The 18,295-nt window shown below is 47.1% G+C and overlaps 1 protein-coding gene across 1 annotated transcript; it reads right to left on the reverse strand.

The window, feature by feature from the left end:
* Nucleotides 1-262: 262 nt before the first annotated feature.
* Nucleotides 263-17,575, reverse strand: LOC115851956 (GTPase IMAP family member 8-like). The gene is made up of 5 exons (XM_060305235.2): nucleotides 14,248-17,575; nucleotides 12,398-13,328; nucleotides 7,271-7,430; nucleotides 3,270-3,318; nucleotides 263-1,357 (listed from the first exon to the last, which is right to left on the reverse strand). The coding sequence occupies exons 1-5, from the start codon at nucleotides 14,327-14,329 to the stop codon at nucleotides 471-473; spliced, it is 2,109 nt and encodes a 702-aa protein (XP_060161218.1). The 5' UTR covers nucleotides 14,330-17,575; the 3' UTR covers nucleotides 263-470.
* Between the last annotated feature and the right edge of the window lie 720 nt (nucleotides 17,576-18,295).

Here is an 18,295-nt window from a genome sequence, read left to right on the forward strand (position 1 = left end):
GGGGGGGGGGTGTGTGTGTGTGTGTGTGTGCCTTTTTATTTTTTTTTCCACATCCCACAAGGAAGTCAGAGTACGTTTCTGAATACAATAAGGAATTCCACTACCAGCTTTTAATATAACATGTTTCTCTCCTCAACAGCAAGGCTGTAAAAAGTAGGTCACAGAGGTGAGATGCTCACACAGCGTGACAGTCCACTCACTTTCCTTCCTGCAAGCTCCCTAATATTTCACGACTGTATCCAGTTAGTTTATTATTTGCTTTCACCATTTTTAACAAAACAAAAAGGGAATTTTCCTTTGGATTTTATTTACCTAAAAAGCAACTGAAGAAAATGGATGGTGTGTCTGGTGCAAGGAAGGGAAATTGAAAGTGAAACTACACGAAAAGCAAATAAAGTTCCTTATCAACATAGACAAAGATACTGACTCTGAAAAAATGGAAGCTGATGGCAGGTATCATCTGAAAATGCTCAGCATTCGCGAGTGCTACACAAGCTAATTAAAATGGCAAGCAGACTCAAAAAGCATATAACAAAAACAGCAAATATTCCGATGTGAGAAACGATCCAGTGTTTGACTCGCAGGAGCGCCTTGAAGGCGCCGTTTCTCTGGGCCTCTCTCAGGTCTTGCTTTTGCTTTGCAATATGCGACCGCACCTTGGCCAGGTAGCGCACGTGACCTTCTCCATGGGGGTCGCCCCCGCCCTGCTGGAGCCGCTGTGCATCAAAGAAGAGGTCGTTGCTGAGGTAGGCGCCCTGGAGCTCCCTCTCCAGCCCCTCGACCACGGCCATCAGCTCGGCCAGCTGCTTCCTCTGCTCGTCCCCGGAGGCCTGGTTGCTGAAGGCGCAGTACCTGTGCCCGCACTCCCGGACCAGGGCCCTCAGCCTGACGTTGTCTGTGTTTGCTACGTAGTCATGCAAGGATCCGTCCCCTAAGTCCTCCTTGTGGGTGAAGAGGATGACCGTGTGTCTCAGGGCTCTCGCCCCAAAGACCTCCTTCACCCTGGTCACGGCCACCACGTCCTGCTCTGTGAAGCGCCCCAGCTGGGTCACCAGCAGCAGCACGTGAGGCCCCGGGGCCGAGAGCAGGTAGCAGTCCCCGATGTTCTCGTACGCCTCTTGGTCCTGGGCCCTTGCCTCAAAGATGGGGGGCGTGTCCACCACCAAGACGCTCCTCCCATCCCACGTGCCCGTTGCGCCCTGACACTTCCTGGTCACCGACTGGGCCGCCAGCCTGGACTCAAACACTGGCTGGCAGAGGACGCTGTTCCCGGTGGCGCTCTTCCCACTGCCTGTTTTGCCCACCAGGATGATCCTCAATGAGGACGAGGTTGCAAACAGCTTATTTTCTATCCCGCCTATAAAAAAAAAAAAGAGTTTTTCGTGTTTTACTAAGTCAGTGATTTAAAAAATTTTTTATTTTATCTTGGAGTTTAGGTTATTAACAATGTTGTGTTAGCTTCAGGTGTGCAGCAAAATGATTACTCTATACGTATACGTGTATCTATTCTTTTTCAAACTCTTTTCTCATTTAGGTTATTTCGGAATATTGAGCAGAGTCCCCTGTGCTATACAGTAGGTCCTTGTTGGTAAAGTTAGTGATTCTTAAGATTTTTAGGTCACGGACCTTTCATGGTATCTCATGAAAGCTATGGACCTCTCTCCCTGCCAAACAGTGATATTTAAATACATACAAATGTTTGCAGACAACTTGAGGCGACTCTTGAATGGCAGGAAGCCCACACCGGGAGCCCGAACTTGGACCCATAGCCAGGAGTAAGAACCGCTACACTGTGAAGCATGCTCCAGGGACTTCGTCAGGACCAGGGAAAACACAGCTTTCAGAAAGCTGGTCCCTGAGCTTTTCCAGGGATCGTGCTTAGCCCAGTTTCATGCTAAATAAACGTGAGATTAGAAAGAGGTGGAGGATGAGAAGTCATCAGTGAGAAACTATGATCACCTCTCTTTCCCCCACCAATTAATTCCCAGGTACACAGGCTGCCAATCACATTCATCTGAACCTTGGGGGTAAAGGAAGTCTCAGATGTCAGAGCTCCAGTGACCTACCACCGAGGACCAGCTGAATGTCCCCGGGTTTCCTCTTTTTGGGTGGGGAGTTGGATGTTTGAACGTGAGCCTACAGAAGGCTTGTCGTTAAAGTCAAGGACGGAGTCTTGTGACGGGACACGCTGTCCCAGAACATACAGTTTCGATTGTAATACTTGGAATTAATGATGGAATGTTTTGGTTTAAAACTGTTTGCACCGTAACTGCTTTTATTGCTAACCGCCTGACTTGGCTGCTGTGAAATTGAGCTTTTCTTGCCAGCATAATGTGAACAGGAAGACGCTGGGTTCCGGATGGCCGACCCAATAGTTCAAAATTAGAACGAACATCCTGTTACCCTGGGATATAAAAACCACACCCGTACAAGACTCAGGGTCTCACCCTGCTTTTGGTGAGGCCCCGATCGGTTTGCGCTTTTGTGCGTAATAAACGCCTATCACTAATCTACTTTGGATTTGCACTGGATATTGGTGTTCTGTCTTGGTTCTGATTCCTCTCCGAGGGAAGTTCGCAGGTGTGTGTGAGACCGCAACAGTCTGACAGATGACCCTGGATCGGTGGCTGAGGAAGAGATGATAAGACCATCATGTGTAAGAAACACATGCGTTGGAAAGATCGTCAATTTGGCTGATAGAATGACAGGAAATTAGAACAAAAGTGGTGTTGTCGAGGGTGACCCTGCATCAAGAGCTAAAATCTTCAAGGGATGAAGAGAGTGAGAATCTGAGGATTTCTGGAGTTCTTAGGAGCTCAGATGAATTAAGTTCATTTTAGTCTCCTAAAATCTGTTATTGTTATTCCTTTTACCCTGTGTTGGTTCTTCCCTTTCTTAAGTATCCTGGATTTTTTTTTTAGCAAACACCATTTACTAAATCTTTATGGGGAACTTTTCCTCTTTTCAGTTGAGTGCAGGCAGGGAAGGATATCATTTTCACAATTCGTTTCCAAGTCCCCTGACCTCTGACTTGAAGTTTCATTTCCTCATTTCCCATACATCACGGCACAGGGGAGAGCTTCACACTCGGGTGTGTGTGCTGTGATGATGGTGGGGAAGATAAGAACATGAAAGCTGCCTTTTCTTCTGCAGCGGAACATAACTGGGTTTCTTTTCTGTCACTGTGTTTGAGGTGAGGGAAAGGAGGAGAGAAAACAGTGACTCTTCCCTGATGCCTAGAGCTCTTGAGAATTTGGAGGCTTTCTTACCTTCAGCCATAGTCCCGTATCTGCTCCTCTGAAGCCCTTCCATTCTCTTCTGGAATAAAAAAAGGAAAGGAATAAAAAGCAGGTGTCCATATGGGACTTGGTAAGGCCTGAGAACACCTCCAATTCAGACAGCCAAGAATAATTATCCTTAGATGAGCCGTTTCCATCGCTAATTTTTTAACTTATATTTTACTTTCAAATATCCATATATAACTTTAAGCAAGCCAGGTGATGCTAGGTTATATTAACACAATGAACTCCTGCTTTTTCCTCATCCTATAGGAAAGCATGAAATGTTTGAAAACAAGTCAGTTGATTATCTCCCCTCTACCTGAAAAGGCATGAAATAAAGAAAGTCTTCTTCTGTGGAATGAGAAGCAGGATTTTGTTTATTGTTTTATTATTACTATTATTATTGGAATCAAAGTAAGCAAACTTGCTAGACTAGAGAATAAAAATTGCCTTGCTGTAAATGACATTGGCTTGTTTGAAGTACTGGCCATTTCCAGCCCCAGAAACTCTTTGTACCAGATGGATATCCCAGTGGCAAGGAGGAAAGTACAATGTACCTTCCAATGGCAGTGTGGAATTGGGGATCCAGGGCTCCTGTGAGGACGGACATGAGAGGACGAGGTAGAAGACGGAGGAGCACGGCCACCACCCTCCCTCCCCTCTGAGCAGCTGGTGGAGAGAAGCTGGTGCCATGACTGAGGGACAGAGTCAACATTCAGGACAAATTCAAGGTAAATTCATTTCCTGCTCAGTTTTAAACCACATGTCTTCCCTTGTGGGTCTCCCAATAACCACTTAAAAATTTTTCCAGTAGATATACCCAGAAATTGGCAAAACTATGGGGATAAATGTTTCATTCAGATGAGACATAATATTGTGTCGTTCTTCTTGGTGCTAGAAAAGGTGAGCATGCATTAGAAAAGGCAAGCATGCAATGTGCCACTATAATTAAGATGATCTCTGAGACTGTATTTTATTTATTCAGTTTTAAAGATTATGCAGTTCTGAAGCAAACATTTTAAGGGGAGAAATACACAGAGTAATGAAACAAATGCCCACTATTTGCAGTGAACAGATCTAAGTATTTTGGCATTTTCACTGCTGCTGTTTGGTTTGACTGAAAAAGTTAAAACATTACACATATAGTTCCATTTATTTATTTTTTGACTCCCCCCAACCCGTCTCATTCTCCCTCTTCCCTTCAGAGGCAACCAATATTCTGAGATACACATGTATGTATAGGTAATATATAGTACTTTTTGGCATTTTAATCTTTTATGTCAGTGACATTATTTATGTAGCATTTTATCCAACTCAATTTTATTAACAAACACTTGGTGTGCCAAGATACGTGCTTGCTACTACAAACCACGCTGCAGAAGAATCCCCCTACACGTCTCCTGTGCACATGGACGATTGCTCTGGGATATGTAGTTTCCACCTGACAAGATACTGCCAAATGTGACTCCAAGAAGCTTGTGCTAAGTCATACTGGCAGCAGCCATGGGTGAGAATCCCCCCAATCTTCACCTACGCTTGGTGATATTAGAGTTTTAATTTTTTGGTCACCCTGATGGGCGTATCTTAGGATGTCTTAATTGGTTTAAAGGTGCATTTTATTGATTAACATTGAATTCAAAAGGGTTTTCATAGTTTACTTGCTATTCAGGTCGATTCTGTTATTTCTGCCTCTTTCACATGCTTCTGTTCACTCAGGAGGGAAGACTAGAAATGGCCCTCATTAGGGAAACCAGCCCTTGTCACATGCTCAGAATTTATTAAGGCAACTTCCTTCCTTCCTTTCCTTTTCCTTCTGCACCACTTTCCTTTCCTTAAGCCCAGAGAAGAGCATTTTCCTCACCACGTTCTCCCACACGCTGTCCTGGCCTCTGGTCAATAACACTCCAGCTTTTGCTAAAACTGCTCAAATCCTCTGACATCTTTTCTACTTCAGACGGCAGTTGCTATATATTGGAATCAATATATCGATGTGGTAAAGACGATGACGACAGTGGTGACAATGTTGATGATAACTTTACCATGGTAATAATCCTCTGTGCAGCCGTTTGTAATTTTCAAGTTTCTTTCATGTCCATTCTTTGAATCGTTCTCCTAAATTCCCTATGATGTGATCAAGATAGGTATTAAAATTTCTATTAAAATATTAGGAAACTGAGCCTCAACTGACCTGCCCACGATCACACAACTTCCATGGAGCTAAGACCAAAACATGGCTCATTTTGCCTGTGTATTCTCCTAGATTTATCAGGATGGAGAAGAGATTATACAGTCAATGAACCTCTTGGAACACCACATACCATGCTGCCATCCATGGTCAGGACATAAACTGAGGCAGGCAGGCTGGAAGCTTACCCTAAAACTAACAAAGGGAACTGTATTGCAAAATCTTGAGTGCACGTTTTCAAAAAAAAAAAAAAAAGATTATTCAAAGGTAAAATCGCAGGGCCAGAAGTTGCTCGGAATGGAAGTATTTCAGTTTAAAGCAATCTGGTGTTCTCCCATGGCTGGATGATCAGTGTGACCCAAATGGAGCCCTGTGGCCTCACAAAAGCCAGTCAAAGTCCAGGTGACATTAGCAGAGGCGCGCACGGCCCTCCTGAACCGTCTTCTGAGTGGCTCAGGCTGCCGGGGGAGACACGTCCCACCGAGGAGTAGATTATTTTGGACAGATATTAACAAATAATAAAGTGTGCAGAGGCTAGTCAGAAAGGATATTGATGGAGATGCTAAAATGAGTCACAGAATATTAAAAGGACAGAATCAGCCTAGGAAAAGATCGGGAAACATCCTAAACTCGAAGGAACGTGACACGTGTCAATCACATAGTAGACAGAAGAGGGAGAATCGGGAGTGGAGGCAGATTTCTTCTCCACAAGGAAAACCCTTTTAATCTTCCCCCAGGTGGGATCAGGAATCGTGAGAGAGTCGCGGGCAGCATGCGGGCAGAGATTATAAGAGTATCTGACAGGAGCAGCAGGAGGATGTAGCTTAGGTAGGAGGTTGAAGCCAATGAGCATATAATGTACCTCCTGATTTGTACACTACACGAACCTGATTTTATCTTGACGGCACCTTACTTTATCAAACCATTGGAAAGCAGGCTCTCTCATGCTGTTTTAGGAAAGATAAAAATATTTTCTGTCTGCCTGATTCATATTCTCCTTCGCCCATCTGCCCCCTCCCGCTGTTTCCTGGTATCACTTGTGTCAGAGTTTAGCGTTGTCATTTCATAACGCGGCTCTCACAGGAGCTTTAGCAAAGGGTTGGTTCCTGTACACACTGGAATCTGTCTGCCATGCGGTCGAGTTCGACATCGTGTCGTAGGAAAAGTGTGGGTATTTGGGGGAGAATGGGCTGGTTTTCAGAAGATCAATGGAACAATGTTCACTGAGAGGTTCCGTTTGGAGCACGTGGCTCAATGAGGGCGGGAACATAATGACCCCGAACTTGTCCTGTGGACCCCTAGGAATAGACTTTCGGTACCCAGGCCTCAGGGGGCGTGGTGCTTGTCAGGGATGGGGCGGGGCTGGTGCGGGGAAGTGAAGAGCTAAAACTGAGACGTCCGCCCCACCTAGTTCGGGCACCTGGTGAGTTTCAGTTTACTCATCTGTCAAATGGGTTGAGAATCTTAGTGAAGCTTTATGAAACCCCGTGAAGCTTATGTAAGTCAGAAGAGCTAAGAAGTAGGCAACTAGACGGAAAAGACCTCCACGCTGTGGAAAGCTGTGGGCCGTGAACGCGGGGTGAGCGGTTCCCGAAGCCGCTTCCCTCCCGCTAGGAATCCGCGGTTGCCCATAACGCTCACCATCGGCGCCCCGTTTCACTGATGGGAGAGCCCAGAAGTATGGTAACCGGTGTCAGATCCCACGAGAAATCAGTAGCCCTGACTCAACCGCGGCCTCCAGGACGCGCCCCGCCTCCCCGGGCCTCCACCCAGGACGCTGGGACCCCCGCCGGGTTCCCCTTACCAGGCGCGGCGCTGCGGGCTGGGTGCCGGCGGGTCGGCGCGAGCGCGCGGCCGAAGGTTCCAGGGCACGGCTGCAGGGCAAGAAGGAAAATGGGGCTGACGTAGTGCGCCCCCTGTCCCCGCAGCTGGGGACACCCCCTCCGGATGGGGCGAAACTGCTGCTGCGGAAACCGGAAAGCAGCGAGTTCGGAGCGTGCTTCCCCCCTAATGGGATGCTTCCTGTCGGAGCCCGCTAGCCCCTCGCCCACTCCCATTTCCTCTTTAAGACGTGTGCAAAGAAGTGATGTTTGGAGCGTGAAAGAGAAGAACACGGGCCCCAATCCCCCCAGTTCCCCCGTTGCTAAAGACCCCTGTTGCCTCCGCGGGCGTGTCGTGCTCTCCGGCCACCATTCCCGGAAGATCAACGTTTCATCTCTCCTGTTGAGTCCAAGTACCTCTCACTCTAACACAGACCACGCTGACCTGAGTCTCCCTGTGAAAGCACCTACAAAGAGATCTACTGAGAAAATTAGTTATTTTCTTTGGCACAGGAAAGAATCACTGGCTTTTCAGGAAGGAGGACTTGTCTACCTTCGTGAAAAGCTGGAGCCCAGATGTGGAACAGGTTAGAATGGAGCCTTCCTCCTTTCCAGAAACTCCCCAGGGCTGGGAGGCAGAAAGTGACTACCCTTGTCTTTTGTTTCTTGGGGTTGGGTGTCTCTTCTTGGGGGTGTGTGTGTGATGTTTGAGGAGTGGTAAGCAGTTCTCTTCAGCGTACCCATGAGCTATTTCGCCAGCATGTGGAAGAATAGATCTTAGGTGTTTTCAGATGTAGTAAATCAAGGTATATACACGATTTAACACTATTTCCAAAGTAAAAAGGAGTGCCTAAAATTAATGGTGTAGAGTGAAAGGAAATATAAAATAAATAAGAAATGGGCCGAGAAGGAGATTGAATGTAAGGTATAAAAATAATGAAGACCCCAAATAATAATTAAAACAAAACACTACATCATTTTGGAAGACAACTACTTAAAAAAAAAAAGAGGTAAAAGACAAATTTAGAAAAAATCTCAAAATATTTTATTGCTGGAATAAGCAAGCCCAAATGCAGTTGTATAAGAAAAGGCAAACATTGCCACTATCAGATGAAGGCTCCCGGGGCAGAAAAAAAGAGTCTTGGGTCATAGTCTAGCTCTGGCTTCCCCAAGGAGTTATAGGAATTCCTCTTCTAGGGAGTTCAATCCATAGGATATTCTCTGGAAGGCGTAGTGGCATCTGCCCAGCCAGGTGATGAATATTGAATATTGTACAAGAATTGAATATTGTACAATAATGAATATTGTACAAGACTACGTAAGAGGGTATGCATTGTTTGAAATCTTCTGCTTGACAAACTCATCTTGGGGGCTTCCCTGGTGGCGTAGTGGTTAAGAATCCGCCTGCTGATGCAGGGGAGATGGGTTCGATCCCTGGGTCAGGAAGATCCCACATGCCGTGGAGCAAGTAAGCCTGTGTGCCACAACTACTGAGCCTGTGCTCTAGAGCCTGTGAGCCACATCTACTGAAGACTGCGTGCCTAGAGCACGTGCTCCACAACAAGAGAAGCCACTGCATAGAGAAGCTCGCGCACTGCAACAAATAGTAGCCCCCTCTCACCGCAGCTAGAGAAAGCCCATGCGCAGCAACGAAGACCCAGTGCAGCCAAACATATAAATAAATTAATTAAAAAAAAAGAAAAACTCATTATGACCAAAAACAACTCTCAGAAGTAAGTCAAATATGAACCTCTTTAGATAAAATGACAGTTGATCCAGGCAGCAGGGCATGGAAATATGAAAGAAACTTCATCAGCACACGATCAACGAATTTTTATTCTTGAAGAGATAAAAGAAAAGGTGAGGAAAAAAAGGAAAGAAAATGAGAGGACATGTAAGTAATCAAGATATATATGTGTGTATATATATATATATTCACTCAAATAGACAGTTTTTGAGAAGTTATAGCATTTTGACCCTGTGTCTGGTTCAGGAAACTCTTCCTATAGGACAATAAGGAAAAATAAGTTCCAGTTCTGATTTGCCATGTTTTTACCCTTAGAAAATCACTTGACTCTCAGTACATTACTTTCCTCTTCAAATAAAAGGCTGTTAATGATAATTACCCTTCATACCTCATGAGGTATTTTTCATCATAAAATATTAAGGCAATAAATTGTTATTATATTATAGTGTTCTCTCTACAGCTTCTGTTTTCTATTTTATGATCAGTCTTATATTATTTTGTTTTATGATCTATCTTGTATTACATGTGTAACATTAAATTGTATATATTTTAAATTTTTTTGGCTGCCCGCGCATCACGCGGGAGCTTCGTTCCCGACCAGGAATGGAACCCGTGCCCTCTGCAGTGGAAGCGTGGAGTTTTAACCACTGGACCGCCAGGGAAGTCCCTAAATTACATTTTAAAAACTAAAAATCGTGTCTTCCATTTACTTATGAGCCATGTTGCATAGTTCTAAATCTAAGGATTAGAAACTAGCAATATTTTAGAGAACAAATAAACTTTGACTGCACTTTGTAAATATATTTGATGACTAATCATGCCGACCTTATATTACCACTAGCTCCCAACTCTATACATAGAATAATGTGGAGTAGTTATTATTATGAAGAATAAATGTGGAGTATTCATGAGTGTGAAATTTATGTATTTATGAGTATGGGATTTGTTTATGAGGATTATTATTATGAGAAGTTTCTTCTTAGACTTTTTGTTTCTGTACTATATTCTTATGGAATTTAACCTACAAAGTGCTTTCGCTCATGTTACTTCATCATACATGAAAGCTATAGGATTAATATTAATATATACATCTCAAGAAAAGCTGACTCCCCTTGTGCCCAAGGTCCTGGAGCAAGTTCATAGGGGACCGGCTTTGTCACACAAGCCCTCTGCACATCTCCTGCTCTTTCCACTGTCCCCCACAATGGTCCTGGTGATGCCCCAGGCAGGGTGTTTCACCCACGGATATCAAGCCTTCCTCTGATCCCGCACATTTCTCTGTGCTACAGTCCGCCTGAGAATTTTACAATCCTAAGACTCATATTTATTTTAAAAATCACATGTCCATTTACAAACAAGACAAAAATAATAAGCAATGACAGAAACTGGAGGGCATATGTGGACACCCTGACGTGAGAAAACGAAAACTGAAAGAACAAGCAGGTTACAATCAACCCCACGGTAAGCGAAGTCTTTGGCTTACAACGCACGCTCATGCGCACGTGGCCCTGGATGGGCAAGCTGCGGACACAGGCGGTCTCCGCTACGTCGTCCCCTTCCTGGGGCCCTCAGGGTGTGGAAAGAGTGCCTCCATGGCTGAGAGTTCCTGCATGGGCCCAGCACGACGCTGAAGGCAGGAATTGATAATGGACTTTTTTCCAGCCAGGCTTCACAGAGCCCAACTCCCTGCCCCACTACTATAGCCCTCAGGTACCCCCCCCCCCACCCAACTGCAGGCCACTCTAAGCCCATAGTCATCCTGAGTCTCTGCAGGCCCTTAACCCGAGGTGGCATTGAAGTGCATGTGCATAGGCCCCTTCTCCACGTGGAGCTGGGATGGCCCTAGGATGCCTGCGCACAACCTCCCGGCCCTTAGCACCCCTGAGCCCTGGTAGTATTGGGATATCTGCCTCCTCCTGTATCCACACCTCCTAACTAGCACATGGCTGATAGAAAGACTTCCTTTAAAGTGTTCTGTCACATTCAGAAATATGGAAATAAACAGATCCTAGCGTTTGCTTACACAACGGAAGGCTGGCATTCACAGACTTATGTGGGTTGGCCCATCCCCTGTAAAAACCCCACGGTACAGCCACACCTAACCTCCGGTGCTCTGTGGCTCTCTGCCGATGACCCTGCCACCCCTCTCTTCTCCATTTTGAGACAGGCGCTTTATTATTATTATTATTATTATTTAAAAATCCAGATAGATGACTACATTGAAGACATTGCATGTTATTTTCCCCAAATCTTACTTCATTTTGGACAGACATGAACCATAATACATGCTAGAAAGTTGGAAACTGTGTTATTTTCAGTGTAGTTACATTTAACTTCTTGGTACTAAGCCATTGTACTGGTAAATAAACCGATGTATCAGAAGTAAACATTAATATGTATGACTGTGACATCTCTTTCCTTGATGATAATAAAAATTTACAAGGATCAGGGGCTTCCCTGGTGGTGCAGTGGTTGAGAGTCCGCCTGCCGATGCAGGGGACACAGGTTCGTGCCCCGGTCCGGGAAGATCCCACATGCCACGGAGCGGCTGGGCCCATGAGCCATGGCCGCTGCGCCTGCACGTCCGGAGCCTGTGCTCTGCAACGGGAGAGGCCACAACAGTGAGAGGCCTGCGTACCGCAAAAAAAAAAAAAAAAAAAATTTCAAGGATCACTGAAGGGAGATATCTACCCATAAGAACCAGAAAACATCAAGAAGAGAGAGTGCAGGCTATGCTCTGAATGTTTGTGTCCCCCTCCCCAGCATTTACATGTTGAAAACCTAATCTGGAGAGGATGGTACTAGGAGATGGGGTCATCGGGAGGTTATTAGGTCATGAGGGTAGATTCCTCATGATTGGGATTAGTGCCCTTGCCAAAGTGCCCCTTCCATCAAGGTGAGGACACAGCCAGAAGTTGGCAGTCTGCAATCTCAGAGAGGGCTCTCCCTCCAACCGGACCGTGATTTTGGACCTCCAGCCTCCAGAAGTGTGAGAAATAAATGTCTGTGGTTTCTAAGCCATGCAGTCTGTGTTTTTTTGTTTTTTTAAAATAGCAGTCCAAAGGGAGGAAGGCAGTGTCTAAACAAACAAACACAAGCTCAAAATAAAAATAGCTGTTTTCCCTTTGCTATGAACCCATTTTCTACTAAAAATCACCAGTCATTCCACTATTTTTCAAGAGAGGACCGAAACATCAAGCTCACTAACACGTTTTAAGGACGTTTTAAAATTGCACAACTTTATTTTAAAACTGTTTACTGGAGGAAATATGAAACTCTTGAAAACTGATTCCTTTGAAATCCCCCTTCAGACTCAAGTGTTCAGTTCCTTTCTTGCCAGGTTACCTGCAAGACTGAATATCACCCTGTCACGGCCTCTGGCCGGTGCCTGTAGAGCAGGTAGAGCAGGACCAGGGCGCCCATTAGGGTGCACACGCCCAGCTTACGCCAGTTCCCCCGCGCCTTGGGCCACCGCCACAGCCCGGTCAGCGGCCAGCGCTCCCGCCGCCTCTGCTCGCAGAAGGCCACTCGCTCCGCCACCCTGCGCAGCCTCTCCGCGGGGTCCGCGCCCCCCAGGGCCTGCGCCAGGCTGTACAGGTCGTTGGTGTAGGGGGCGCCGCCGTGGTGCCTCACCAGCTCCTCCACCAGCCCCATCAGCGCCATTACCTGCGCCTCCCGCTTCCCGTCGGCGGCTCGGTTGTCGAAGGCGCAGAATCGGTCCCCACACTCGGCCACCAGCTCCCTGAGCGCGCGGTTCTCGGTGTCGCGCACGTAATGCTGCAGCGAGCCCCCAGCCAGGTCTTCCTCGCGGGTGAAGACCACGATGGTGCGCGTCACGATGCCGTCCCCGAACAGCGCCTTTACCCCACTCCAGGCCTGCTGGTCCTGGGCCGTGAAGCGGCCCAGCTGGGTCACCAGGAGCAGGGCGTGGGGCCCCGGCGCCGAGAGCAGGTAGCAGCGGGCTCTCTCCGCGCAGCCCGGGTCTGTCTGGGAGACTTTGGAGCTGAAGAGGTCCGGGGTGTCAATGATTTCCACGTCCCACTTGGCCCACCTGCAGCTGCCCGTGGCGCAGGTCCGGGTCACCGACGTCGCCCCGAGCCTGGAGAGGAAGCGCTTCTGGCCCAGGATGCTGTTTCCCGTGGCGCTTTTCCCAGTCCCTGACCTCCCGGCCAGGAGGAGCCGCAGCCTGGGCTCCTGCAGGGCAGACTCGCGGGCTTCTAAACCTGTGAGCACCAATGATCTGTAAGCTCCCGAACCTGAAAGCACATATCCTGGCACCCGGGTCCCCTGGATGCCTTTGAACAAAGGAGAACAGAGTGCTTCGACTTCTGCTTTTCGGACCAAACCTTTACCGAGTGCCCTGGTCGGAGATCTGTGAACTCCGGGGAATCTCTACCCGTCTACTTCTTCCCTCTTTGGCGTCACACATGCACCTGTAGGTGCACCAGCACCCGGTGAACGTTTCTGTAGAGGACATCCCTGTATAATACAGGCCATTACTTCGTGTGACATGACCTGTCATCCACACTGCGCAGAGCTGCTCCCTATTGGACAACTTCAGTGGCCTCTGCCTTACTTCCCCAGATACCCTCTTACTGAAGATAGGCAGGAGGGGCAGTGGGCCTGGCCACGAGGGCTGTCTGCTGTCCCACACCCTCGGTCTGAATCACAGCCCCACCCCCAGCCAGCAGTGTAACCCTGGGAAGCTGCTTAATCTAAGTGCTAAACCTCTCCTGCACAAATGGGATCATTAATGTAGCGCCGTCCTCATAGGGCTGTTGGGAGGATAAGATGAGACCAACTCTTCTTCCCGCCCTCTTTCCCTCCTCATCCTCTCCTCTCTCTTAGACCTGCTGTCTAATAAGATACCTGGTTAACCCTCCATCCTTGTTCCCTAACACCTTCTACCTGGTGAGTCATGTTCCCTCTAGTATATAGTTGGATTCCCTCTACACCCCCTTCTGTGGAGATCAGAGGAGGTTTATTCATTTTACCTTAGGGACGGAGGTGCAGGTTAGTCAAAGAACTCAATATCTCACAGCAGGTCAGGGGCAGAGATCTAGGTCAAATGCCAGCCCCAGGGCTCTTGCTGTTTCATCCCAGCATCGAGAAACCTCTGGGGCTTCTCTCTGTTCAGTGTTGAGTTAGCCCATCCCCCTTACTACCCAGAGCTCACACCTGGGGGCAAACACGGGTTGTGAGGCATGTTCTTACCATAGGCGTTTTCTTCATCTCTTGCTGTTTTCTGTCCTCTCATGATTCCCTGAAAGTGTCCCCAGCACAAGTTATTTTTCATTCGTTCACTCGTTCATTATTCATTCATAGGTAAAACTACCTACTATGTGTCAGGCAAAGCCCCAAATGCTGGTGACACCACAGTGAAAATGTCATAGTTCCTGCCCTCTCCGAGCATCAGAATTTAGGGAAGACAGTGGAAGAGCTCGGTCTGTGGTTGGGACGATACTATGAGAACACCCGGTGAGCTTGTGCTGTCTTTTCAGGGCCTCGAAATGCACAGAGCAGAGGGGAGATGACAACACTTACTCTATGTCAATGAATAAGCTTTTGATGTTCATTTTCCCAGGTAATTCTACGTCAGTGACGTAAGTGGTAGAAAGTAAGTTTTCCCAGGAGGTTCAGCAGCCGGGGGTGGGGGGTTTGTCAAACCCTGAGAACAAGAAGGTTTGCTCACTGACTTAGGACCTGCCTTAGGGTTGTTGGCCTGGGAAACAAGAAGAAACTTGGAATTTTGGTTTTGGAAATCAGAAAACAGACATTTTTCCCAAGCTGACCTGGAAAGCTCCTGACTCTGTGCTCAGAAAACCACAAAATTTGGCTCGTCCTAATACGTCTAGGAGGTGGGATCCAGAAGGTGGAGGAGGGAGACCCCGAGCTCACCTGCCCCCATGAACACATCCAAGCTACAGCTACGTATAGAGCAACTCTCTCTGAGAATGACCTGAAGACTAGCAAAATGGCTTTTCCACAATCAAGGCTGTAAAGAAAGGACCACGTGGAGTCTGGTACAGGGGCGGAGACGCAATCTAGTTGGGACCTGAGTCCCTAGTGGGGACCTAGAAGTGGAAGGGGCTATCCCAGGCTTGGGGATCCTCCCTGCGGAGTGGGGGGTTTGAGCCACCTACTAGGCACCGCAGGCCTGGGCTTGACACTGGGAAGATGAGCCCCCTTAGCTGGTTTGAAAATCAGTAGGGCTTACTGGAGGGCTGTAAGAACCTGACACTCTGGTCTTGAAGAGCACAAGCATGCTTGCTCTCAGTCCCAGTGCAGAGGCAGTACATTGAAGACTGCCTGGTGCTCTGGCCAGCCTGCCGGGACCGCCCCAGAGCACCTCCCAGCCCTCTCCAGGCTCCCATTCCAGCCCCTACTGCTCCAGCACTGCCCCCCACAAAGGCCGAGGCTGCCATTGCCAGTGGGCATATGTGCACCAGGGAAGGAGCAGAGAGAGCTCCGGTGTGTGGCTCCAACCCCTCTGGCTCTCTATCCTGCCTCTAACCAAGGGGTACACACTGAGGAAAAAGTAGAGGCAGCTCAGAAGTGCAGCCTCAGGCTCTCAGGCCCTGGCCACACCCCCAGCCAAGGTGAAGACTGTCATCACATCTGGGGGAAGCCCAACTCCCTTAGGACTCCTGCCCAGCCCCTTGGTCCTTGACTCCTCCCACAATAGGCTAACAACTAGCCCTGAGCCGAGGAGAAGCCCTGGCTGGCACCTGGCTCTGGCTCTAGCCCTCTGCCTCCAGCCTTGCTTCCCACCAAGGTGGTGGCCGCCAGCACACTGTGGGAGAAGAAGCGGTCCCCGCTCACTTCACGTCCAGCTCTCCCACCAAAGCCACTGGTGACAGGCACACTGCAAAGGGTTGCTACCCACAAGGACATGCCTTTGAGACCTGGACAGGTAACCGTTTCACCTAATTTCATAGAGACACACAGAGAAAGTCAAACAACATGAGAAAACAAAGGAAATGAAAGAACAAGATAAAACCCCAGGAAAAAACCCCTAATGAAAGAGATAATAATTTACCTGCCAAAGAGTCCAAAGCAATAGTAATAAAAATGCTAACTGAACTTGGGTAAACAACAGATGAACACAGTGGGAACTTCGGCAGAGAATTAGAAAATGCAAAAACCAGTCAGAGCTGAAGAATACGATAACTGAAATGAAAAATTCGCTAGAAGGAATTAAGAGCAGATTAGGCGATGTAGAAGAACACAGAAGACAGACTAGTGGAAATCATCCAATCAGTACAGCAAAAACAAAAACACATTTAAAAAAATGAGGAGAGTTTATGGGACCTCTGGGAAAAGGTCAAGTGTGCTAACATTCACATGGTAGAGGTCCCAGAAAAAGAGAGAGAAAGGGGTAGAAAATGTATTTGGTGAAATTGTAATTGAAAACTTTCCTAACCCGAAAAGGGAAACAGATATCAGGTACAGGAAGCACGGAGCACCCCTGTCAGAATGGTGTCATCCGAAAACAAGGAACAACTGGTGTTGTTGACGAGGATGTAGAGAAAGGGGACCCTAGTGCACTGATAGCAGGAATGTCAATTGGTACAGCCACGGTGGAAAACAGTATGAAGGTTCCTCAAAAATTAAAAAGAGAACTACCATATCATCCAGCAATTCATTCCTGGGTATATATCCAAAGAAAATGAAAACACGAATTCAAAAAGACGTGTGCACCCCGATGTTCATAGCAGCATTATTGATAATAACCGAGATATGGAAGCAACCTAAGTGCCCATCAACAGATGAATGAAGAAGGTGTCATATATATATAGACAGGTAGATATAATGGAATATTACTCATAAAAAAAGAATGAAAAAGATAAAAAAGAATGAAATCTTTCCATCTGCAACAACATAGATGGACCTGTAGGGGATTATGCTTAGTGAAGTAAGTCAGACAGAGAAAGACAAATACTGTATGTTTCCACTTATATGTGGAATTTAAAATAAAGCAAACAGAGGAATATAACAAAACAGAAATAGACTCACAAACACAGAGAATAAACTAGTGTTTACCATTGGGGAGAGGGGTGGGGGAAGGGGCAAGATGGGGAAGGGGATTAAGAGGTACAAACTACTGGGTATAAAATAACTAAGATACACCAATGTAATGCACAGCACAGGGAATATAGTTAATTAATATTTTATATTAACTTTATGTGGAGCGTAAGTATAAAAATACAGAATCACTATGTTGTATACCCGAAAGTAATATAATATTGTACGCCAACTATACTTCAGTAAAAAATAAGTAAATAAATAAGTCTAAATATAATCTGTGTGCTGGAGAGACTGGGATGCTCCCCTCCAGCTCTTTATGTTCTTGCCTCAAACCTGAGGCTTTTTGAAGTAAAATACCCACTCCAACATTATTTAATACAATTAAACGTTCTGTGGTCAAGTTTGCCTGATCACACGAGTGCCTGAACACGACAGCACAGTCTCCCCTCAGTCTACTCCAGCCTCATTCCCACCTAATCCCCTCCCCAGTCAGCCCCTCCACAAACAGCAGATTTCAGGGCCTTTTCCAACCCACCTTGTGGACCATTCATCCCACCGCACATTTCTGCCTGAGTCCTGTCTGTGCTTCAACGTCCGTTTCAAATTCTACCTCTTCATGTCGCCCACCTGGTTCCTACAGGTAACTGTGTTCTCCCCCTATTGGCACCAACAACGAAGCAAAAGCAAAGGGAGAGGTTGGCTGAGTAACCTGTCTCTGGCCAAAGGACTCAGATGGTAGGTTTGCCTAGAGCTCAAGCCAAAGCTGTGGGTGTCTCTGCAGTAACTCTCCTGCCGCTGCCCCCCCCACTCCGCTACCCACCCCACCCCCATCACCCCACCCCCCCAAAGCTTCTGTAAAGTTTACCCCAGGGCTAAATCACATAATGTGATTAGTTATTTTGTGTCTAGAAATCAACAAACTCCCTTAATTGACACCAGAGCAGCCCACAGAGCCCAGTTTGGGGTGGGGAGCAGATGTTCAAGTGATCATGTAGGGCAAGGGTTGAGGACCAAGTTCACAACCTTAGCTGTCTCTTGCACTATTGTGGATAGCGCTAAGGAGAGTGGAGGTTTTAGGAGGGTTCAGCTCAGATATATACAGAATTTTCACTTTGTAACTTGTTCTGAGGTTAGCTTCCCTTATAAGTCCCCAGGAATATCTTTTGCATTTGCTGCACATGCATTTGGGGAGTGTTCATTGCCTTCTGCGGTAGTTCCAGCAGAAGGACTAAGG

The sequence above is a fragment of the Globicephala melas genome, chromosome 9, assembly GCF_963455315.2.
Source record: "Globicephala melas chromosome 9, mGloMel1.2, whole genome shotgun sequence".
Taxonomy (NCBI): domain Eukaryota; kingdom Metazoa; phylum Chordata; class Mammalia; order Artiodactyla; family Delphinidae; genus Globicephala; species Globicephala melas.

Excerpts from the sequence above, each read along its gene's own strand:
- LOC115851956 (XM_060305235.2), bottom strand. The coding sequence starts at position 14,329 with ATGAAAAATAACTTGTGCTGGGGACACTTTCAGGGAATCATGAGAGGA. Across the intron at positions 7,431-12,397 it reads CGGCCAGAGGCCGTGACAGG|CAGCAGTTTCGCCCCATCCG; the intron begins GTGATATTCAGT and ends CGGTTTCCGCAG. Across the intron at positions 3,319-7,270 it reads AGCCCGCAGCGCCGCGCCTG|AAGAGAATGGAAGGGCTTCA; the intron begins GTAAGGGGAACC and ends TTTTTATTCCAG.